Consider the following 22,052-nt stretch of genomic DNA (forward strand, 5'->3'; position numbering starts at 1 on the left):
TGTTGTTTTCCGTCGATTCGGCGCAGATGCCCGTCGTGCGTAAGAGCACGCTCGTAATGAACCAGACGTTGAAAAATATGTGTCAATAATAGTCGTGGAGGCAACAACCGGGATGTCCAGTCGTTGGAAATTGGCGAGGCATCGTGTTCAGAAGCCACGGGGCAGCTCCGGCTCAGCTTCGTACATCCAATTGTCGTCGGCGAGAGCCGCGACCTTGGCTCGTAAACTGGCTTTGACGGCTTCGAGAAGCTCTACATAACACAGGAGCGGATTAGAAACCCCCCTTTCCTCCAATGGAGAGTTGGACACAGAACTGTCTCGGACAGGGGAGGACTCACCTTCAGGCTGTTCACGGACGGCGGTATGGTTGACCTGATGCTGCTTCACCGCCTCTGCGAGCCGCTGCCGCTCTTCTATAAAAAAGCATAGTTAGCATTACACATGAAAATCAATACCCCCTTCAACGTAATCAGGAAAAAAGAAAAGAACAAGAATATAGATATGAACAAGAATCATGAAGTAATAAGCAGCATAAAAACTTACTCTTGCTCTCCTCCCGATCATCCATAGCAGCAGCCTCATCAGCCTCGTCAAACACCAGCGTCGGCAGCTCTCCAAGCTCAATCTCGCCGTGCTCGTCGCGCACCACAATCTCCACGGGTCCCATTGCCGACGGCGGCCCGCCGTCAGAGAGAACGTCGACGTCGAGGCGGAGCGTCTCGCCTGCGTGGCCATTACCAACCGTCGAGGAACCGCCGACGCCGTTGCCGGGTCCTCCTCCTCCAGTCTCCATCGCCGCACCAGCAGAGGCGGATACTGATGCCACCCCGCCCGCGCCGCCGGCCGTCGAAGGCATGGTCTGCCCCGTCGTCGTCCCCGTCGTCCCCGTCGCCCGCCTCGTGAGGCCCTGGAACAGATTGCGCCGGACCGCTCGTCGCGGCGCGCTGGGCGGAGGTACCACCGGTCTCGAAGCTCTGTCTGCCATTTTTTTTCCCGTCAAACCTTCCTCCCTGGCTTTCCTTGGCTTCTGTAACTGTTGTTCGAATGTGCTGTGTTTGGTGTTTCAATGTCGGCTTATCTCCGTTCTTCTTGTTTTTGATACTTCCCTCTCCCGGTTTTCGGTTGTCAACGTGGGTGGGTTAGCGTAGTACTGCTGTACGACTCAAAATCTCAATGCGTAAAATAAGACAAGGATGTTGGATGTTGATTCTTCCCAAATAGGTTGGATCGCGGATGTTTAGGTATGGGGCTTGAGGTTGAGATGCGCCGTCCACGTTGCAGGCCGCCCCCTCTGTTTACATTTGGAGGTTGAGGTCGTCCAGGCACCGCACGCAATAAGGTAGTTATCGATAAGAGCAAGTGCGGATAGCCCATGCGGCAGGCAAACACAGTGCCTGCCTACCTTATTGCTGCAACACCCAACACACCACCGACCTCACTCACTTCATCACTCACACGATCAAGACGAATTTTTGGCACAACTAAAAATGAACATCATGTACTTCATTGACAGCATTTTCGCGTAAAACTTTTATGTTACAGAACCATCCTAGCCTGGACATGCATGATTCCCATTATGTATCGTACATTAGAGAAAAAAACTCCCACAGCCGTGACGAAGACCTCCAACCGATCGATACCCAGGTTTCCCAAATACACACAAGAGAAGAAGACACAAAAAGCCGGTAGAAAAGAAAACGCCGAGATATGCATACCCCGAACCCAACCCAGTCGTAACCGCTCAAGTCCCTTTTTTTTGTTCGACATTGCCCTTGCGAGTTTCAAATCAAAACAAAAGACAAAGAGTCGCAATAAATCGCAGAATGCTCATCCCACACATACCCATTCGGCAAAGACGCACCAGCGAGCGGTGCGGTCCGCCAACACGAGTCCCCTCCACACACCCTTCTCGGAACACTTGATGATGGTCTCCCATGTGCCACCATCACTGAGATCCTCTTCAGCTCCTCTGCTGCCGACACTGACTCCCCTGCGTTCCTCTTTCCGCATAAGACGGAGGATCTTGCCACCCGGAGTCTGAATCGCCAACTTTGCTGGTTTCTTTCCACCGGCAGCGGCTGAACTGAGGTTCGAGCCGCTGGCGCTGGAGGCGGTCATGCTCATTGCAGAGCTCGGCCGCATGAACGGGATTGGGCTTGCGCCCCCAGGATTCGATGATGGCGTCATCACCGAACCAGCCGCGCCCGCAGAGCTGGGGTGCTGCCGGATTGCGAAAACAAAAGTGTTGTTCAGAGCCAGGCGTTGGCATTGAGGTTGAACAACGTAGATATCGTGACGTTGCGCATGAGGCGTCGGGTGCCGCGTCACAAACTCATACGGGGGGTTCTCGCCCGTATGAATAATTGGTAGCGCAAATGCCACTGGATGAGGAATGTCCTTGATGCTATGCATCAGACCACGCTTGCCGGCATAGATCTTCAAGACTCCCTGGCCCTCATCACCAGGCAACAGAGCCTTGATGGTGTATCTTTTGGTGCCGTTGAACCACTCCGCTTGCGCCAAAGCTCTCTTCTTCACAACTTCGCCGCTCTCAAACACATCGCCATCGACATCCCTGGTGTAGCCGCGGACTTCGACCTCAGCAGCAATCTCGACATCAGGCGGTGCGTTGAACTTGACATGTACCATCTCCAGATCCTCGATACGAGTTGCCGCCGTGTTATAGTCGACCATCTCCAGTGTGTTCTTGAAAAACGGGGGGCAGGCGCAGGGCAAGTTCAGAAGAACTTCATGGGCCTGTGGCGGGCACATGTGTTGTTGAGTGTGATGTTCAGGGATATGTGTCCAGCAGAGTTCTGTCGGCCGTGTAAGGAACCACCAAAAGTCGGCAGCGCTGTTGCTAGCGCTTGAGTATAGATGCCGCCTGGGATATGAAGGACTGGCCATGCAGCAGTCAATCATCCGCCAGTCATTGTCGACCAGGACCGCATTCCACCAGTGGTTTGCGCGAGGCATGATATTGTGCTCTGGAATCTCACCGGGCGTCTTAAGATACCCGCGGATGACCTCACACTGAATACCAACAGCAGAGCACATTTCGTACACTGTGACTGCATACTCTTCGGCACTCGCTCGCTTTGACTGCAAGACTCTTCGGGTGTCGACTTGCCCTTCAAAATCCTCTTCCCAAACGAGCTTTTCGGATACCCAAGTGAAGATTGCCCGCAGTCTCTGGACGTCGCTGCGGTATGGGCGACATACGTATGTTGTCGCCAAGCTCTGCGCTGTCGTCGTTGGCGGGAAGCTGGCCACGAACCTTGAGTTCTTGTCCACCTGGGTGAGGTTTAATGATTGATAGTCGATGGGGTCCTCCACAGGCAGACCATCCGCTCCTTCATCGCCCTCCATGCCTTCGTACAACTCATCGACTGGGTTCAGTGCAGGGTAATCGAGCATTTGGCAGCGGTCTTTCCGCTCGTTCCTCTCGTTCTTACTCAAAGAGTTGGATCGATTGACGTCTCTGCGGACCTGAACCCAGTCCACTCCGTTCGCAAGACCCATTTCTCTGGCTGCTTCCCTACCGAAGCCAGTGCTACCCATGTTGGTCAAGTTGGAGACGCTAGCACCAGCTTGAGCGGCAACATTGGGCATGGAGCGAGCAAAAGGCGATGATCTGGGCGAGTCGGCACCCATGGCAATACTACTGCGCCCGGATGCCACCCCAGTCTTGGCTGTGTCGAGGAGCTTCTTGAAGATGTTCCTCTTTGGGGGTTTCGGGGTGACGAGGCCCCCAAGACCCGCATCCTCATGAAAGCCAGCTTGCGATTTGGGCCGGGATACTTCCGAGGCGTGGCTGCTATGGTATGTGACACCGGTGAATGGGGTTTCAGGGCGCTCGATATCAGCGTCCCTCATGCCCAGGGCACTCTGCGCACGCTTTTGGGTCTTGCGAGCGAAACTGCCGGCGCTCGTTGCGCTAATAGCGCCGGCTGACGACCCACTCATCAAACTCCTGTCGCTGCTTTGCGTCGTCGAACTCTGATTGCCTGAGGAGGCGCTGGTAGAGTTGGTCTTCGTCGTAAACGTCCTGTTCAGGACGTTGCGGCCAATGTCGTAGGCCGACTTGCGCCCGCGAAGCTTCCTCTCCTCCGGTCCACCCATCGAAGACTTGGGTCTCTCGTATAACTGGCCTTTGGGGGGTGGCTTCGGTGCCTCATCCTCAAGGTCAGCCATACTTGCGCTATGTTGATGCATTTTTTTGAGACGACTTTCCATACGTTCGACGTAGTTACTCAGTTGAGGTAGCTGCTCTTTATCCTCCCGATGTCCGTTGTGATAGGATTGGTCTCGTGACGATCCGCCGCTCCAGGTTTCGTACCCTTCGTCCTGTTGTGCTATGCCCATAGATGTCTGTGGTCTTTGGTAAGTGTTCTTTCTCCTAGCGCGGTCATTAACCATGTCAAACGACTCGGGTGACCACGGATCCAGTGGCGGCTCTGGTGTCGGATCTCGGGGCATCCCGAGGGCGTCCAGCTGCTCGATCACGCCGTCCATTGCTTCCCGCAAAGGCGACGGGGTCATGTGGCTTGCTGACGGCGAAGGTGGAGCTGGTGAGTGATGCCGTTGAGTCTGTATCGGTGACGGCCGATGGGCTTGGTATGAGAGATGCGAGCCGTGCCTGTCCAGGGGGGGATGACGGTCGTCGTGTGAGGCACTCGAGTCTTGACGCACGATATCAAATCGTTTGTCAAACGAGTTACCCGACCCATGTCGACCAGCATGGAAGCGATTGTCATAGGAGCCATGAGAGTCCTGACGCGAGCTATCGTGCCTACTGTCGTAGGATATGCTTTGCTTATGTCGCGAAGCCGCTACATGTCGGTGCGGAGGTGGAGCCGGGGGTGGAGGGGAATCCACCTTTTCTCGAGTGGGAGGACGGTAAGGCTTATAGCTCACGGAAGGTGCCGGCGATGGACCTCTTGAGGAGCTGAAGTTGTGGGATGGCGGTATGGGAGACGGTCCCCTTTCCGTGTTGTAAGAGTTCTGTCTTGATCCGTGGCCGTGGCTTTGGCTGTGGCTGTGGCCATGGCCGTAGTCGGGGACGGGTGTCCTTTCTCTTGGAGGTACTGGTGTTCTCTCCCTTGGAACCGGTGTTCTTCCTCTTGGCACAGGTGTTCTTCCTCTCGGCATGTACTGCTGTTGCGCGCCATCGTTGAAGGAATTACCCCGCGATACGTAACCGGTTGGGGCTGGCGACGTGTATGCTCGCATTCTAGTCGAGGCAGCATCATTGAAAGAGTTCTCTCTCGAAAGGAAGGTTTCCGGGGCCGGTGACCGATCTCTTTTGCTTTGCTCCGCCATTGCACTGTGAATCGACTCTCCAGAGTGCCCTCTAGGCCTTGGGTTTGGGTTCGTGCGGTACACCTCGGGCTGTTTCGCGGCGGTATAGTGCGGTGCTTTGGAATAGGCTTCGAAGGGCTTTCGGAAAGTCCTTGACTTTTGAGGTGTGCTTGGGCTCGGCGTGTTCTCTGCTGGAAGAGGGCTGGCTGACCTCGTCGTTGGTCTAAAGTCGGCGGGGAGGACCTCAACGAAATTGGATGGAAAGACTCCCACAGTCCTTCTGTCGCGCCATAGTCTACCCGTCCACCATGAACCATCTCCAGCGTTGAGACATTCGATCAAGTCACCTTCGATGAAGCCGAGATCTCGTTTGGACTAGGGGAATTCAAGTCAGTATTTGGAAAGCCAGTCCCCTCAAGGAGGCTCGAACAGCTGCAACAAACCTCTCCGCCCCAAGAGTAGACTGCTCTGCACCAGCACGGGAACCGTGTCGGTAGAGACTGTGGTGCAGGCACCATATTGAAGATTTGACAATTGCGCCCGCAATCGAAAGGGCTGCTTGTTCGAATGCTATTATCTGCGTGTTGATATCGAGTGCCTCAGTGGTTGTTGGCGGAGCCTGGCACTCGGCTCATGCAGTGACAAGTTGATTCGACGCGATTGTGTAAGTTGCAATGAGGTATCGTGACAGCCATGCAAAGGTGTGTGCGCGCGCAAAGGCTGGTGGCAAGGAATGATGACAAGATCGAGCTCCCGCAGCGAAGCGAGAGGCAAGCGAGAAAGGACTCTAGGCTCGTGGGAATTTTTTTGCAAGGCTCTGCGAGTTGTTGTTGAGGAATGCAGGTGAGGCTCGCGTGCACGGCGACAATGACCTTGTTTGAGTGGGTAAAGGTAGTTGGTAAATGCGTCCAGTGAGGTGGGCAGGGGAGTTGACGTGTGGGAGATGGTCAATGTTGGCGGAACAAAGTACAAGTGGAAAGTCGATCTGTCGGACACGACTTCCAAGAAGGGGATGCGGTGAATGTCAGCGAAGCCGGGGGTGCGGACCCGGGGCAACCAACAAACAGAGGGGCTCGTTGGCGGGGAGACGTCGGGAGTCTCCAGAGGGAGTCCCAAACACTGGCAATTGTAGTGAACAGATACCTACCAGTATGTGTACAGTACCTGCAATCGGAGGGCAATCCAGGGCCTAGGCTTGGGTACCTACCTAAAGGTAAGTAAGGGCAAGCTTGTAACGGGTTGCGACCTCCTGTGCGGCTGGCGCATCTCCACCGGCGACTAGTGGGGACCCTCTCGGTGCCTCCTTGGCGCGGCGCTAAGCCTGGCATGGCACATCTGAGGCCCCTGGACCTTGGAGAAGTCTTGGAAATCTTCTGGTCACCGCCTGCGATGCCGAAAGCAATGACCATGAGTGACCAAGTATTTCGTGCTACGTACCTGGCCTACGGAGTACTGACCTTGACGTGGGCGAAGACCCCATCATCTTTCCCACTATTAACCTTCTCTTCAGCTTGCCTGATCCAAGTCGTGTTATCACCCGGCTGTCTACGGAGTATTACGTCGCAGATACACAGATGCGCGAGGTGGAGTAAAGTATCGAGGTGGATTCTCCCTTGCAGTACGTATTACTCGACGAGATACGACTATCCGTATAAGCCTGCAGGTACAGGTATTGGGTGGCACATTGTCTCTGCCAGCTTCGGTAAGGGAGAGAGTACGGAGTACCTATGTAAATCAATCCCAGCCAACTTGTATTAGTCGGTAAAAAAGGCTTGTCTCCAAACAGCAATCTTCCAGGACTTGGAAGGACCTGGAAGATGAACCTAGGACGACAACGCAAAAAAAAAGGCGAGAATGAGGCGTGGGTGAGGATGTTCTCTGTAGAAAAAGCAGGGGCACTCGTAAGCACGTTGTTTTAGTGCGATGAACAACGCAGCGCCGTCTCGTGGGGAGGCCCTGCATACCTTAGCACCGCACACCACAAAGTCACCACCAAATTTGTCTGCCGCCCACTTACTTCCGTTGGCAACCAGAAATCTGCAAGGCAACGCAGCTAACGTTCGCCGCGTCGAATAAGGTCGCAGGAAACTCCAAGGCAAGACAGACTGACGGGCGACAGGAAAGTCTTCAAGCCGGATCAAGGTCAAGATCAAGGTCACGCTCGCATCCTTCATCACTCTGGCATGCAAACGACGCAAGCACTCACACGACAGCTATCAGTGAGCACACTTCTCTCTAATCACTTAGCACACTTTGCATTCTCGCCCGTCCTGCGGATCCGTCTTTTCCTCTGTCTCTCTCTCCTGCATATCAAGCACTAAACCGCCAACCACTCCCACATCTTATTCCTCTCCTCCGCTTTCTTTCTTGTTCGCGATTCTCACGATGCTTCAGAAACAACGGCTCTCGACCGATCTCTTCTCGCTTGCTTTTTTCGTCGCAAGATCGGCTGACTCGCCCCGGTTCATAGTACACTACAAAGTACCCCCCCTGGTGCCAAATTGCGGTTCCCCGGAGCTCCCCCAGCTATACCAAAACGGAAGAAAGTAAACAAAGGGCCCGAGCTTTGCGACGAAGCACCGCCCAAGTTCCCAGCGCCCAACTCCCGTCGACCACGGCACCACGGCCAAAGTGGCAAGGAAAAAGACCACTTTCATCTTTGACCAGGCCCTGGACTGCCGCTCGACAACCGAACAAGCGAACAAGCCCGCCCGCTACCGCCGCTGTCCCAAGCAACCAGACTGCTGCCGATCCGCTTGCTTTATTAAATCCAATTGCTTTTGGTCCGCCCTAAATACACAAGCCAGGCCGTCCTGACTGACACACGACAGCCCGTTCCCTGGATACCCATTTCTTCTCTCGAAATTCTCTCCTAGCATCCTGTCGCTTCGCCCGCGCAACTCTCTCCTCGAAATCCCTCGGTCTAGGACTCCCGGGTCGACCGTCGCCAGCTCCTCCCTCCCTCCCACTCCATCTCTGCTGCAAGGAATTCTGTTGAGCGAACAAAACGATTCAATGACGTCCAAATCGGCCGCGATGGCCGACGAGGGTGTCGCCGAACACTATCAGGTTCTGGAGGAGCTCGGTCGTAAGTCTTGCCGTTATCTACGTCCTTTTGGGAGCAATTGCGCTGACATGAAATGCAGGTGGAAGTTTCGGTGTCGTTTACAAGGCCATTGAAAAGGCCACCGGCGAAACTGTCGCCATCAAACATGTAAGTCGACGCATCGCATCTTCGACTTGGTGTCCTACAGATAAACTAACAGAGACCTGCGCAGATCGACCTCGAGTCAAGCGAAGATGACATTCAAGAGATCCAAGGCGAAATCGCTGTGCTGAGCACATGCGCGAGCTCCTTCGTCACGCAATACAAAGGCAGTTTCCTGCGCGGCCACAAGCTCTGGATCGTCATGGAGTATCTTGGTGGTGGTTCATGTCTTGACTTGGTATGTCACTTGGCGCAATGATTTTGCCGCAGTTCGGCTAGCTAACATTCCTCAGCTCAAACCTGCCAACTTTGCCGAGGTCCACATCGCCATCATCTGTCGCGAGCTTCTTCGCGGCCTCGAATACCTTCACGCCGAGGGTAAGATTCACCGAGATATCAAGGCCGCCAATGTGCTCTTGTCCGAGGCAGGAAAGGTCAAGCTGGCCGATTTCGGCGTCGCCGCTCAGTTGACCAACATCAAATCCCAAAGGAACACCTTTGTGGGCACTCCTTTCTGGATGGCCCCCGAAGTCATTCAGCAGGATGGCTATGGTTTCAAGGCAGATATCTGGTCACTTGGAATTACTGCCATGGAGATGGCCAATGGCGAACCTCCTCTGGCGCATATCCATCCGATGAAGGTTTTGTTCCACATCCCAAAGAACTCTCCTCCTCGACTCGAGAACAACTTCAGCAAAGACTTCAGGGATTTCGTTGCACAGTGCTTGGTCAAAGACTCTGACCGCAGACCCTCGGCCAAGGATCTGCTTCGTCACCGGTTCATTAGATCGGCTGGCAAGGTTGAGGCTCTCCAGGAGCTGATTGCACGCAAGCAGATGTGGGATGCGAACCAGAATCGGAGGTCCCACCCTACCTTTTACCAAGAAACCCTGCATACCATGTCTTCAAGGGACGACACGGATGAATGGGTGTTCGACACAGTCAAGTCAGTGGCGCCCAAGCGACCGAATGGTCATGCACGGAAGCCCTCCTACTTTGCGGCAGAAGAGGCCATGCGCCGGCTCGACCCCAAGGACGCGCCGCTCGGCCCCTCCTCACCCGCTCCCGGGACAGTTCGCCGGTCGACTGTGCGTCGCCAGCCCTCGAGCCGCCAGAGTTCCGGCACACAGATCCAAACAAACGGCTCACCTCGCTCGACAGTCGCCAGGCGGCCTTTACAACCAGACATGTCGTACGGCAACTCTGGGTCCTCCGTGCGGCTTTTCCGCCGGGTGCCATCGGATGGCTCCGTCACCGCTTGGGAGGACACTTCGCCTGAGGGGACCATGGGCAATGAGAACAAAGCACCGATGCGAGCAGCCGCCATCGATACTAGTAGCAAGGAGGCACTACTCGGGCGACGACTATTTAACAGGGTCCTGGACCCTACCCTCGCCGAGCTCCACGCGCAGACGTCAGGCATGCAGAGGCGGGAGGCGCTCGCAAAGCTTACAGATGCGTTTGCACTTCTGGACTCTGTTGATCCTGAAGGTGCCTACCATCTCATGCAAAACATGATGACGGCTGTCTCCCAGGATCCCAAGCTGAACCAGGCCTTGATGCCCCAGCAATCGATCAAAATCCCATCAGATGGCACACCCCAAGGAACGGTCATCATCAGGAGCGCCGCTCCCACGCCGTCAAGCAGCCCGACCAAGTTGATGATGGCACCAAACAACCCGCACCTAAAGAGTCATAGGAGACGCAACGGGTCGATTGCGACACCAGAGTCTGCCGAGAAGGAGCGCAGCGAGAAGACGGCCGTGGAAGCCAAGTATCCCGGCCGCCCTCCCAGGCCCGGCATGGAGCACTGCAAGCAGCTATCGGACGTGCTCTACGGCCGATGGACGGAGGGCTTGAGAATCAGATGGCCAGCGGTCTAGCTCTGGCCTCGTTTGACGGTCATCTGAAGGATATGGAGGAGAAAGATTGACACAACATTATTATTCACGAGAAACATGCTGTATGATGAGAAGTGTATGAACACGTCGCAGCATACTGGGTTGGACAGTACACACGAAAAGCATTGGGAGAGAGTTTTCATTTCAGCTTTTGGCAGATTGAAGAGTTACCATCGGGGGTTAGGATTTTTTTTTAAAAAAAAATTCGGGACGAAGAAGCTGATGATGGGGTTGACTTTTTTCCGGCGATGATGTTTACTTTCACGACGGGATGAGTATCTTTCACACGGCCGATTCGGGTTCTTGTTTGCTGCTCTGCTTCGCATTCGGTTTGGCGTTTTTTGGGTCTTTCGTTTGGTAGTAGTTTAGATACCTCCTAGGTAGCGTCAAGATTGCGTTTTTTTAACAATGGAAAGGGATTCATTGCACTACATTCAAGGTTCCCGTTGCGTGAAAAAATTTGTGTACATGTATGTTAGTATCGTAATGTGATGTCTGAATTAGCCAAAGAGCAGTATTCTATGGCTCCTCCAGTGGGACATTCTTCATGGAGAGCTTTATTCTCCAGTTGATGAAGTCGTCCGTCAGGAGCTCCCCATGCCCGGCCTCGTCGACTTTGAAGACCTCAATGGTGGGCTCGCCTGCCCGCCTGCGTATCCTCCACACACCGTCGTCGTTGATTGTCTGCCGGAGCCCTGCGGTTTGGAGTAAGTGGCAGCCCTTAACATACTCAGGCAGCTAATAGAGCAAAGTAAACCCGGCAGGGAACCCAACAGGAAGGGGCTAAAGGGACCATGAAAAAAGCAAGAGAGTAAAACGAAAAGGGGCACTCACAAACGAGAAACTCGGCGGCAAAGTTGACGCACATGTCGCCGTTCCACGTCGCTTTCCCACGGCGCTGCACGGTATCGGGAATCTTTTCCGTCTCAATCTCCTCAACGTCGGTGAGGATGCCGTGGCGGTTGCGGAAGCCGACGATGATCTTGGGGACGCCGAGGAGGAAGGACTGGATCCAGAACTTCATGAGCTTGCGGTGGAAGTTGTCGACGTCGCGGTCGTCACGGAGGGCAAGGCTGGTCTTGAGCTCGACCCAGTTTGTGGGCGCGCCTTGTTTTTGGGGTTTCGAGTCCCAGACTTTGGAGTGGAAGCGAATTGTTAATATCTCACTCATTCTCTTTGAGAAGGGGTCCAACGTACCGGCGTCGACTTCGCCACCAATGCAGATTACGGTTTGTCCTATGCCTGTTCTGACTACGGAGCAGTACTGGGCATTGTTGTTCACGACTTCTACGTCTCTGTTCTCGATGTATTCTCTAGGCGTTTCGCCCCAGGTGTCGGGGAGCGTGGCCAGCGTCTCGAACTTGTATCCTGATCTCCTATCAGCATGTTTGATTGCCCTGGCAGAGAAGAAGAGGGCTCTGGTGTACACGTACCCCAGAACTGCATCACTTCGGGCGGGATCGGTCCACGTCTCTGCTGTGCGTTTTGCTGCTTCTGAGACGCCACTTTGTACTCGTGATTCTCTTCAATGTAACTATTTCATTTGTCAGTCTGATTAGAAAGGGTTGGTCGTCACGGCGTTTGCTTTGCTTGCCGTACATGCAATCCTGAGTTTTTCTGGGTCAGCTCAGTCGTTGGTTGTGGAGGTTAGAGGAGTTTGTTCATGCGCACTTGGTATAACGTTGCGTTCATTTCAAAGCTGGCTGTGCTGTCAGTTCCAGTTCCGGGCATCGGTGCAGTTCTCTGACAATGGCTGCGAGACTAACCCGTCACGATCTTCAAAGGGCGATGCCATGATCTGTTGTTTTGGTCAGTTGAGACTGAGAGAGATAAACGCGGAAAAGTGCCCATACCTTGGTCATCATACCACGCCATGTCACGATTTGGGCGTCAATCTTCTGCCCCGTCTCCTCCTCATGAGCTTTGATGGTCTTGAGTAGGGCTCCGAGGTGCTCGGGCTTAGAGTCGTCGTGCTTAATGAAGGTATCGTAGCCTTTGGACAAGTCGGCGCCGAGGGTCGGTGGGTAGTAGTATCTCAATGAGGAATCGCCTAGATGGAATTTATGGTTATCGTCATATGAGAAGCAAGCAAACTCCTGGCCTGTGTTAGTACGAAGATGTAAATTGTTTTCATGAATTCATGAGAGTCATGTTGATGAGATATCCACCACAACAATAAAGACCGATGCATACCTTTGGTCGTTTGACTGGCTGGCTCGCGGCATAGAAACGCCCAATAGGCTGGATGGGAAATTGTTCCGACATGACGGCGGGTGTTGTAGAGTAGCGCTTCGGTCCGGAGTTCAAAAGGCGACGTATTATCCCAAGGGGCATCTCATTGTCGAAGAGACGGGATGAGCAACGGAATCGGTCGGCAGCCCCGGTCTCAAGCTTCGGTGTCGGGAGTTGAGAAAGGAGCGTCTGCGGCGTAACGGCGCGTCGAGACGGCAGGGCGGGTCAATTGGCATGGAGCCCGCCGTCCGGGGTTAGTGGAGAATCGATGTCGACCACTGAAGCGAACCACTGAGAGTCCTGGGTGACATCCAAACATCGCTGAAACATGCATGCGAACGGCTGGGCTAGAGCCATCCGACACCCCTAGCTGCAGCGGGACGCCAGCACCTTGACGACCCAGCTCCGCCCACTCCAACCACGAATACAACTTCGACATCTAGGCATCCTCACCTCACCCCCTCCGCCCGACCACGACTGACTGACAGCACGATTGACTCGATAGCAAGCGGCACATTGCTTCTTCAAACTGATCACCACTCCCCACCACACTTGCCGGCCTTCACTCCCTAACGACCCCTCATTCGCGATGCGATTCCCCTCCCTACCGACCTAAATCGCTACACATACCTGCTCCCTCACCATGTCCAATCGGTACGGTGGCGGCGGCTATCGCAACGGCAACGGATATGGAAACTTTGGCAGACGCGAAGAGGACTACGATCCATACGGCGATGGATATTCAGGCAGCGACAGAGGAGGCGGAGGCGGCGACCGATACGCCGTGGGATCCCCGCCAGCGATGAACCCCCGATCACCACCCACACTTCGAAGCGGCGGCCCGCCGCCAATCCGCAGCCGTGAGCGCATCCAGGAGACGAACGCGGAACGACAGATTGGCCAGGTCCTCGAGCGCGTCAAGGTGGAGTGGCCGGCAATGTGCCAGACCGACTGTGTGCCCGTCCAGCTCGCCCTCCAGCTCCTCGACACCAGCTCTGTAGGCCGCGCGCACGACTACAACCAGTTCCGACAGACGCACGACTACCTGCAAAACTCCCTCAAGGGCATCGTTCACGAGCACCACCAGGGCTTCAACAGTTCGATCGGAACGTTCCACAAGATCCAAGGCAGCATCCAGGCCTCGCAGAAGAGGGTGCGCACGCTCAAGGACTCCCTGCTGACGTCCAAGGTGAGCCTCTGCACGTCGGACCCGGACCTTAAGAAGCTCTCGGCCACGTCGCAGGCTTACGATGAGCTGCTTACCACGCTTAACGAGCTGGAGGAGCTGCGTCTGGTGCCGGATCAGCTAGAGGCCCGCATTTCCGAGAAGCGCTTCCTGAGCGCAGTCGAGGTCCTGCAGAATGCCCTGCGCAAGCTGCGGAAACCAGAATTGGACGATATCGGTGCGCTCAGTGATCTGAGGGGCTACCTTGCCAACCAGGACACAGCACTCATGGATATCTTGGTTGAGGAGCTTCATGAGCACCTATACCTCAAGTCGCCGTACTGTCAAGAGCGGTGGCAGAATCTTGCCAAGACTCAAGGCGCTCTCAAGGAGGGCAATTACGAATCGATCACCATCGCTCCCTTCCACCATATCCTGGATGCCATGGATTTCGAAGCATCGGCGACAGAGGACCCGGCTAAAAACCCGGAGGCCGACACCTTCTCATACGTGTCTCTGCTTGTGGAGTCCCTGAACAAGTTGGGAAGATTAGAGACGGCCGTCGACACCCTCAAGCAGAGACTGCCTGTCGAGCTGTTTACCATTGTGAACGAGACACTTAACGAGGTCGATCAACGGCATCCCAGCTCATTACGCGGCGGCTCGACCAATTCTCAAGGACTGCATATTTACGGCAGCCGAGAGACCCAAATGAGAGCAGACGTCATTTACGACTTGCTGTGGACGTTGTTTGGCAAGTTTGAAGCTATTGCAGAGGGTCACCGTGTCTTCCACGAGGCAATCAAGGCCCTCATCCGACGCGAAGGTGCTGGAAACAACAGCGCCCTGCTGGGGAGCTTCAAGGAGCTCTGGAACCTCTATCAAAACGAGATCCGTTCTTTGCTGCACAACTACGTCACCACGGACGCAGATGTATACCAGTTCAGTACATCGCCAAAGCCTGGGGCCAACGTCAACGGCAAAAAGGACGCTGCTAGAGAGCACCTGTTCAAGTTTTCTGAGGGTGATCCTAAGGCTGTGGACATGACGACAGAATATGAGGCCCTCGAGAGCATCATTCGATCTGCTGTTCCCGGCTTGACCGACACTTCTCGAAAGGCCGGAGCTGATAAGAAGCGGCCAGTCGAGGGCAGTACCAAGAGAGGAGGAGGGGCCACAGGTTGGGAGAACAAGCAGACAACTGGTACATACAAGTCTCTGGTCGAGCCCAGCGTCTTTAACATGAGCTTGCTTCTCCCTCCTACACTTGTCTTCCTCCAGCGTCTTAAAATGATTGTACCACCGGGCTCAGATCTGGCCACTAGCACGCTGACGTCCTTCTTGGATAACTTCCTGGTTAACGTTTTCCAGCCTCAGCTGGACGAGACTCTCGGCAAGCTGAGTGACACCATCTTTGGCGAAGCCGATACGTTCTTGCAAGACCAGGAATGGACTCAGGTTGCCAGACGCCCCGTCTTCAAGGGCACAACAGCTTTCTTTGCCATTGTCACAGCTTTCTGCCGCATGTTGGGTACCATCCCACACGATCAGGCTTTGAGCACACTCATCATCACCCAGATGATGAGATACTACGACCGTGCTTTTGGATGGTACAAGTCACTTGTGAGCAAAACTCAGGCGCAAGCAGACAAGCCCACAAAGCTACGCATGTCGGCAGCGATGGCTTTGGAGGAGGGAGATGTCCAAGAAACCATAAAGCAACTGTGGACGTCGGATACACTGGAGCGCGAACTTCTCGAGAAGGAAGTCGGTCTGCTCATTGTTCAGACCAATGAGAAGCGCATGGAGATGGCCGACATCATTCAGGACAAGGACACCATTTCGTCTCTTTGTCTATTATACACTAGTATGAAGTGGCTCGCAGTCAAGATCTCAGGTCTGCGTCACATTACTCGCAACGAATCCGACTCTTCCCGTCCAAACATAAACCGAGGCTCAAGCAAGCGGTGGACGCTCATGAACGACCCCAACAAGGCCACAAACGAAGATGGACCTGTGTGTCTTCCAATGACACAGGAGACAGTCCAGTAAGTTCTCTCCTCTTCTCGGAGCCCAAATACCATATTTGCCTTACTAACATAAATATCAGGGCTTTCGATGGAATCGTCTCGTCGTTCGAAGAACTCGCCGGCACCGCGCTCTTGACCCTCCATATGGAGATCCGATGCGAAATCATCTACTCCCTCCGCACCGCCCTTTCCACCGACACGGCCCCCTACCTCCTCGACCAAGAAGTTACGGAGCCAGATCCGCAAATCCTCAACCTCAACTCGGACCTCGTCCTCTACGATGAGACCATTGCGCGGTACCTCCGCGCCAAGGAGACGGCCTTCATCCGCACTGGTCTCGGCCTGCTGATCAACGACTACCTCGTCACCAACGCCGCCTTCGTCTCGCCCATAAATGCAAAGGGGTGCGGCCGCATGCAGCTCAACATCTTGGTCCTTCAGCAGAACCTCAAAAACGTGGAGGAGGGCGTCGACCTTGCGCGCGCATCAAACTACTTTGCCCTCTTTGACAAGGGCCCCGACGCCATTGTAGAAAAGGCCAGCGAAGACAAGGACAAGGACGAGCACGCGGACCCGTCTGACACGTTTAGCTACGAGGAGTTGAGGACGCTGCTGGAGCTGTGTTTTAGCGAGCAGCTTTCGAACCCCGAGCGGGGGATCGCGAGCGCCGCCAAGAGGCAGATGGCGGATAAGATGCTCGGGCTTAGTGAGCACATGTGGCAGACTTAGAAGCACTGAGATCCTTGAGAGAAGAAGAGAGAGTCGTTTAGTATTTACATGGCTGATGATGTGTAGATGGTCCCAGCGTGGTTTGCTGTGGTTTAGCTATACTTGGGGTTTGCGAGGCGTTCAGGAGAGGGAAAGGGCAGAGAGAGAGAGAGAGAGAGAGAGAGAGAGAGAGAGAGAAGAGTGTTGCTGCCATCATCTGGACTCGACCCCTCCTCGTGGTTTCAGTCCACCACAAGACTGCGATTTGCAAACAAGAGATGTCACTACCTACCATCACAGTATTTGGGAGGGATGGCATCCTACAAGTCTTGGTCAAATTTTAGGGGGGGTATTATTCTTGTAGTCTATAGCTTTTTTCAATGCCAGCAAACTTTTCCCAACCACATGTACACGAAATACACATACGCACACATTTCATGAATTTTCCACATCGTCTCTCTCTCTTTTTCTCTTTTGTAATCCAGTAGATCACGCAACCCAGACTCTAAGACTCACAACATCACAGCACCGCCCATCCTCTCACGAAGAAGCAACGAGATCTCTCCCCCTGTTGATCTGCACCTTCTTGTCCTCGCCACCGCTGACCAGACCCCACGTCTGATCCCATGCGAGGCCAAACACCTTGACGCCCTCGCCGCCCGCAGGCGCCTTCTTGGCCTTGAGCCACTCCCGCCCGACGGAGTAGACGGCCTCGCTGACGCTGCCACCGCCCTCGTCCTTGGTCGCGGGCCGCACGCTCCGCAGGTCCCAGATCTTGACGGTGCCGTCGTGCGACGCCGACGCGAGACTGTAGTCGTTGTCCGGGGAGGGTGCGAGCGCCGAGACCATGTTGGCGTGGCCGCGGAGGATGAGGACCGAGGTGGCGGAGGCCGAGGCGCGGGGGTCGAGGAGGGTGACGTGGCGGGCCGAGGAGCCGGCGGCCACGAGGGAGGAGTTGCGCGGCATGGGCGCGAGGCAGAGAAGCGGGTGGAGGGTGGTGAGGGTGGAGACGACGCTGGCGGTGGTGAGGTCGAGGGTGCGGAGGGTGTGGTCCGCCGAGACGGAGTAGGCGACGGTGGCGTCGGTGGGGTGGAAGGCGGCGCCCGTGACGGAGGCGTCGGCGTGGGCGTGGATCATGGCGAGGGCGCCCTTTTGCGGGACGGTGACGGACGAGTTTGAGAGCTTGGCGCGCTTGACGCTGCTGGCGTGCGTGGCGGGGATGTCGTCGGCGTCGACGTCCGGGCTGCCCTTTTTCGAGGCGAGCCAGAGGCCGACGCGGCCGTCGGCGGAGGCGGTGAGCATCTTCTTGGAGGCGCCGTGGACGGCGAGCGAGTTGATCATCTTCTTGTGGCCGTGGAGCTCGAGCGTGGGCTTGAGCTCGCCCGAGAAGCGGTCGGCCGACTCGGCGTACTTCCACACGACGATCTTCTGGTCCAAGCCGACGGAGGCGATCTGCGACGACGAGAGGAATTTGGCGTCCGTCAGGAGCTTGGCGTGGCCGCCGGCGCGGGCCGAGGGGGAGGTCGCGAGGCACTGGCCGGAGCCGTCCCAGATGCGAACGAGGCCGTCGTAGCCGGCGGAGAGGATGCGGTCGTGGCCGTGAGCGAGGGCGTCGCCGGACCAGCGGCCCGCGGCCGAGGTGGCGGAGAGGACGTCGACGGCGGCGACCCAGTCGTCGTGCTCAAAGGATGCCTCGTAGACCGGGGGCAGCAGACTGCGGACGTACTGCAGGGTGAGCGTCGTCTCGAAGGAGAGACCATTCTCCTTGAGGTATTCTTCGATCGTGGTCCGTAGGTAGGTTCCGTTGACGAGGAAGTCGAGGGGCACGGGGGAGGAGGTGTTGAGCATGGACTCGGAGTTCAATATCCTTGAGAGGCCATATCGCTTGATGTCTATAGACGAGTTGCATACAGTTAGATTTTGTAGAAAGCCATTGGGATGAGAGATTCGATCGCGTGCGTACCTGCGGGCACAATCAACTGCCTCTTGCTCTCGTCCAACTGCAGGTCTTCATGCGTTGTCGTGAAGTTCACCTTCACCTGGGCCACTGAGGACTCCATTGCGACGAGGAACTGAAGTCTTTTCTTCTTCTTTTTTTTCTTTCTTTTTTCGCGATTGACTCGAAGCTTCCGTGCAAGGATAGAAATCGGACCTCAAGTTCGTAAGTATCGGGTGTTCGACTGCTTCTTTCCCTGTGAAAAGGTCACTTCTTAAGTGGTTTCGATTGGTTTGCCGTGTTGAAGTTCGCTGGTTGAGAGGTACGACTAGACGGGGCACTTCCAAAAAAAAAATTCGAAGCTTGCTGTCAGCCTTGCAGGAAACTTCCACCCCCGCCGAGCCAAGCCTGCCCAATCATGGCTCCAGCGCAAAAAAGGGACCGGCGCTAGGTTCCCCAGGCTGAACACTGCCCCGCACCCGCTGACTTCCGAGCACCAGGGGGGGTGATGATAATGGCTGCTGAATGTATAACATTGTAAACGACCGACTCATTCGCAGGCTTACCCACCATCGTCGTCGAATGCAAGGTGGGAATCATGGCATTGATGGACTTTTCCGCTGCTCGAATCATTCGTTCGACTACGCAAATCGCCATTGTGCACGAGGTTAGGAAAAACTTGAGTCTGTTTTGAGCTACCTTGTCGAGATCGGAAACCTTGATCTCATATCCACCAGGGCTTTCGCCTGGTCCATTGCCAACCCATGAACCATTTTTAAGTAATCATACATACTGAAGGCACGCTGCATGGAAAACGAAGGACCACACCCGCCATGTCAGCATCAGTCGGGCTGGTTTAGACGGCGTTGTCAGGAGCAGCTTGCTCCTTGCTCGCCTCCAAGATAAAGGCTTCCTCAATGGCGGACCTTCGGCGGAACACCCTCAACCATCGCTCACCCCAACGGCGAAGAAGGGCATCGCGTTGACCGGCTCCGTCCACATCCTCCATCATCTCGTCCTTGCTGCCTGAAGCCCAGCTAACCAGCGCATCCTCCATCGCTTTGAAAAGATCGCGCATCGCCTTGGTCTCTCTCTCCTTCGCATCCTCATCAGCCTCTGCCTCCTTGGTCAGAAGCTGTCTGACGCGGCCAGTCACCTTGGACACGGTACCAAACACCAGCTCGAAGACGTGAGGCTGCCCCAAAGAATCGCCCGAAGATTGTCCCTGAACGTGGCTGCCTCCCGAGAGAGCCCACTCAATGACCGTGATGGGCAAAAGGATTGAGTAGTTCAAAAGCTTCTCGACGATGGAGATTGCAACACCGGGCTGTGCCGCCCAGTATGACATGACTGCGGTGATGATTTGGGACTTAGCCGCCTCAGATGCCGCGCCAACGTCGAGCAGACGATCCTTGGTGCGCTCGATACACGCGAGCACGTGGCTAAGCGACTTCGACCCGACCCAACACACAGCTGTGACGAAGACATCGGTGCTTGTCACCAAAGGATCCAAACTGCGCTCTATCGCAAGTGAGTGGATCCGTTCGATAATCGGCTGGAACTCTTCGTCAGGTGCTTTGCGTCTGAGCAACGCAGCGATCTCGCGTCCCTCTGCAGAGAATGGCGTGCCTGTCGTATCTGTCAGCCCACTGAACTGTTCGCAATCGCAGCTTATCACTTACTCTCATCACTGAACTTGAAATCCGGAACATCCTTTTCCTTCTCGGGCCCAATCAGGGGCTGGTATGGCTCGGGCAGTGTCCCCTTGATACGCTGAGCGAAACTGAGCCGGATTTCCTTGTCCAGAGCGCCAACGATGAATGCCTTTTGGGGGTGTAGGTCAGGCAGATACACGTCATCAACCCACTCCGTCCACTTCCAGGTGAAGCCAAAGTTGCTCAAGTGATGTGAGAACCAGTCAACAAACCTCTGAGACAGCTCCAGGTCGATTCGGCTAGAGTTGCGATACATGTTGCGGATTGCTCGACCCAAGCTGGGAGCGATTGCTGCAGGCGCAATCTTGCAGGCCTCGGTGAGAACCGAGTGGTAGTAAACAAGCTTGTGCTCCGGAACTGGAAGCTGGAAGAGTTGCGAAAAAACGGCATCAACGGCCACATCCTCGGGCTTCCACGTTGAGCGACCAGTTTCGACATCTCGAAGTCTGTCAAAGGGGGTCGCACGCTTGACGAAAGTTGAGTCGGAGAAGTAGCAGTCTAGGTCAATGAGATACCGCGCAGTAACGTTGCGGTTGAAGTCGAGAATGTTGATCGTATCAACCAAGCCATCTCTGACCAGCGACGCTGCAATGTCCGTGACAGGCGGGACAGACTCGACTTCCTGAGTGCTGTAAACCGAATAGTAGACTTCGGGGAACAGCGGTCTTGATCCAGCGACAATCTTCTCGGGGACTGTGATGGTAGGAAGGGCATGCTTCGTGGCGTTATCCAGCTTCTCCTGCGCTTCAATCTCCTCAAGGGGCAGCTTCCAGGGCCTAGGAAGGCAAGATAACTCCCAGCCATTGGCCGCTTCATGCTGCAGTTGCTTTTGAAGCATGCCAATAAAGCTCATGGAACCGGTAGGCTGATCTTGCTTTTCGGGAAGGTATGGATCAATCAGTACCTGCAGGGCGTGAGGCTCCGAGGCAATGATTTCGGTCTTGTCCATCAGGTCGGCGGCCTTTTGTTGCCATTGATCGGGTGCTGCTGACATGATGTACGGAATTGTGAGAAGAATGATCTTCACAAGCTCGGTGCCAATGGTCTGCCAGCATGTTAGTAACTTGGGTCACCGTAGCAAAAGACGGACGATGCCTACGTCATCAGAGCTCGCGGTTTGCAGGTCTACTGCTCGGCCGAACAGCTCCTCGAGGACGGGGAAAATTCCCTCGCCGTCCAGAGAGCTTTGTAGGCATGCAAGCAACTTGAGATAGAGCTTTACATCTCTCCATTCGCCTGCTTGGATCTTCTCTTGAGTCGCGGCGCTCAGTTTGGTGAGAACCTCATCCACAATCTCGGGCTTGAGCGTGTTCACCAGAAGAATCACCCCAGCGACGAATGGCGTCTTGAGCGGTTGTTCTAACGAAAGCTGTAGCACGAGACTAACGAAGCTCTCGCGGAGCTCTGCGTCCTCTGCGTTGTCCGCGACGACGTGCGCGATGCCTTGGACCTCTTCATGCCAGCGTCGGAGCGGGGATTCGGCGAGAGAGAGAAGTTGTCTACGAACTCTCACAGGAAGGGGTGCGGTGTCGATCCTTCGTCGCGACTGTCGGTGATCGTTGTCATCGTCGTCTGTCGTGGCCAGAGTTAGTGGGTGAGATTGCGCTGAAACAGAGACAGGGCGCACGATGGGGAGAAAAGCTTACCTCGATACCTTCTCTTCCTATTGTTGTAGCCTCCACCGCCGCGGTCGCCACCACCATGGTGACGTCTTCTCTCGTAGTCGCCCATATCAACCGGCTACGTTTTGGATGATTGGGCAAGGTTGAATGTGGTGATAATGTGTATGAGAAGGTCAATTGGTAGACTGGGGGCGAGATTACTTTCAGTTGCACGTAGACTTGAGGCAGGATCCA

General features: G+C 55.1%; 7 protein-coding genes across 7 annotated transcripts; 2 read left to right on the forward strand and 5 right to left on the reverse strand.

Moving 5' to 3' along the window:
• Positions 1 to 65: 65 nt before the first annotated feature.
• On the reverse strand, positions 66 to 1,321 carry BDP81DRAFT_486448 (uncharacterized protein). The gene is made up of 3 exons (XM_060595203.1): positions 544 to 1,321; positions 339 to 413; positions 66 to 251 (listed from the first exon to the last, which is right to left on the reverse strand). Exons 1-3 carry the CDS (start codon positions 983 to 985, stop codon positions 148 to 150), a joined length of 621 nt encoding a protein of 206 aa, XP_060451485.1. The 5' UTR covers positions 986 to 1,321; the 3' UTR covers positions 66 to 147.
• Positions 1,322 to 1,827: 506 nt separating this feature from the next.
• BDP81DRAFT_306615 (variant SH3 domain-containing protein) lies at positions 1,828 to 5,819 on the reverse strand (the record flags this gene model as incomplete). Its single annotated transcript, XM_060583292.1, has 2 exons — positions 1,828 to 5,676; positions 5,745 to 5,819. The coding sequence occupies 2 exons, from the start codon at positions 5,817 to 5,819 to the stop codon at positions 1,828 to 1,830; spliced, it is 3,924 nt and encodes a 1,307-aa protein (XP_060451486.1).
• A 2,518-nt stretch (positions 5,820 to 8,337) lies between these two features.
• BDP81DRAFT_306506 (kinase-like domain-containing protein) lies at positions 8,338 to 10,392 on the forward strand (the record flags this gene model as incomplete). The annotated part of the gene is made up of 4 exons (XM_060583283.1): positions 8,338 to 8,389; positions 8,448 to 8,515; positions 8,580 to 8,747; positions 8,803 to 10,392. The coding sequence occupies 4 exons, from the start codon at positions 8,338 to 8,340 to the stop codon at positions 10,390 to 10,392; spliced, it is 1,878 nt and encodes a 625-aa protein (XP_060451487.1).
• A 433-nt stretch (positions 10,393 to 10,825) lies between these two features.
• On the reverse strand, positions 10,826 to 12,797 carry BDP81DRAFT_412672 (RAI1 like PD-XK nuclease-domain-containing protein). The gene is made up of 9 exons (XM_060589231.1): positions 12,604 to 12,797; positions 12,264 to 12,506; positions 12,177 to 12,208; positions 12,082 to 12,109; positions 12,010 to 12,017; positions 11,844 to 11,944; positions 11,608 to 11,778; positions 11,245 to 11,544; positions 10,826 to 11,105 (listed from the first exon to the last, which is right to left on the reverse strand). The coding sequence occupies exons 1-9, from the start codon at positions 12,742 to 12,744 to the stop codon at positions 10,930 to 10,932; spliced, it is 1,200 nt and encodes a 399-aa protein (XP_060451488.1). The 5' UTR covers positions 12,745 to 12,797; the 3' UTR covers positions 10,826 to 10,929.
• Positions 12,798 to 13,088: 291 nt separating this feature from the next.
• BDP81DRAFT_363082 (Sec8 exocyst complex component-specific domain-containing protein) lies at positions 13,089 to 16,742 on the forward strand. The gene is made up of 2 exons (XM_060586459.1): positions 13,089 to 15,855; positions 15,918 to 16,742. The coding sequence occupies exons 1-2, from the start codon at positions 13,286 to 13,288 to the stop codon at positions 16,564 to 16,566; spliced, it is 3,219 nt and encodes a 1,072-aa protein (XP_060451489.1). The 5' UTR covers positions 13,089 to 13,285; the 3' UTR covers positions 16,567 to 16,742.
• On the reverse strand, positions 16,705 to 18,815 carry BDP81DRAFT_337380 (ribosome biogenesis protein ytm-1). The gene is made up of 2 exons (XM_060585974.1): positions 18,509 to 18,815; positions 16,705 to 18,437 (listed from the first exon to the last, which is right to left on the reverse strand). The coding sequence occupies exons 1-2, from the start codon at positions 18,603 to 18,605 to the stop codon at positions 17,086 to 17,088; spliced, it is 1,449 nt and encodes a 482-aa protein (XP_060451490.1). The 5' UTR covers positions 18,606 to 18,815; the 3' UTR covers positions 16,705 to 17,085.
• Positions 18,816 to 19,337: 522 nt separating this feature from the next.
• BDP81DRAFT_444189 (MIF4G like-domain-containing protein) lies at positions 19,338 to 21,927 on the reverse strand (the record flags this gene model as incomplete). Its single annotated transcript, XM_060591798.1, has 4 exons — positions 19,338 to 20,110; positions 20,164 to 21,241; positions 21,296 to 21,768; positions 21,843 to 21,927. The coding sequence occupies 4 exons, from the start codon at positions 21,925 to 21,927 to the stop codon at positions 19,338 to 19,340; spliced, it is 2,409 nt and encodes an 802-aa protein (XP_060451491.1).
• Positions 21,928 to 22,052: the final 125 nt, after the last annotated feature.

This window comes from Colletotrichum phormii, assembly GCF_030913505.1.
Source record: "Colletotrichum phormii strain CBS 102054 chromosome Unknown BDP81scaffold_1, whole genome shotgun sequence".
NCBI lineage: Eukaryota > Fungi > Ascomycota > Sordariomycetes > Glomerellales > Glomerellaceae > Colletotrichum > Colletotrichum phormii.

What these genes read in the sequence shown, in the direction of transcription:
- BDP81DRAFT_337380 (XM_060585974.1), bottom strand. Translation starts at nt 18,605, where the DNA reads ATGGAGTCCTCAGTGGCCCAGGTGAAGGTGAACTTCACGACAACGCAT. An exon ending in GCAGTTGATTGTGCCCGCAG is followed by an intron (nt 18,438 to 18,508) that starts GTACGCACGCGA and finishes ACTCGTCTATAG; the next exon opens with ACATCAAGCGATATGGCCTC.
- BDP81DRAFT_486448 (XM_060595203.1), bottom strand. Translation starts at nt 985, where the DNA reads ATGGCAGACAGAGCTTCGAGACCGGTGGTACCTCCGCCCAGCGCGCCG. An exon ending in TGATCGGGAGGAGAGCAAGA is followed by an intron (nt 414 to 543) that starts GTAAGTTTTTAT and finishes GCTTTTTTATAG; the next exon opens with AAGAGCGGCAGCGGCTCGCA. An exon ending in CGTCCGTGAACAGCCTGAAG is followed by an intron (nt 252 to 338) that starts GTGAGTCCTCCC and finishes TGTGTTATGTAG; the next exon opens with AGCTTCTCGAAGCCGTCAAA.
- BDP81DRAFT_363082 (XM_060586459.1), top strand. Translation starts at nt 13,286, where the DNA reads ATGTCCAATCGGTACGGTGGCGGCGGCTATCGCAACGGCAACGGATAT. An exon ending in ATGACACAGGAGACAGTCCA is followed by an intron (nt 15,856 to 15,917) that starts GTAAGTTCTCTC and finishes CATAAATATCAG; the next exon opens with GGCTTTCGATGGAATCGTCT.
- BDP81DRAFT_412672 (XM_060589231.1), bottom strand. Translation starts at nt 12,744, where the DNA reads ATGCCCCTTGGGATAATACGTCGCCTTTTGAACTCCGGACCGAAGCGC. An exon ending in AGCCAGTCAAACGACCAAAG is followed by an intron (nt 12,507 to 12,603) that starts GTATGCATCGGT and finishes AACACAGGCCAG; the next exon opens with GAGTTTGCTTGCTTCTCATA. An exon ending in TGGTGGCGAAGTCGACGCCG is followed by an intron (nt 11,545 to 11,607) that starts GTACGTTGGACC and finishes TCCACTCCAAAG; the next exon opens with TCTGGGACTCGAAACCCCAA.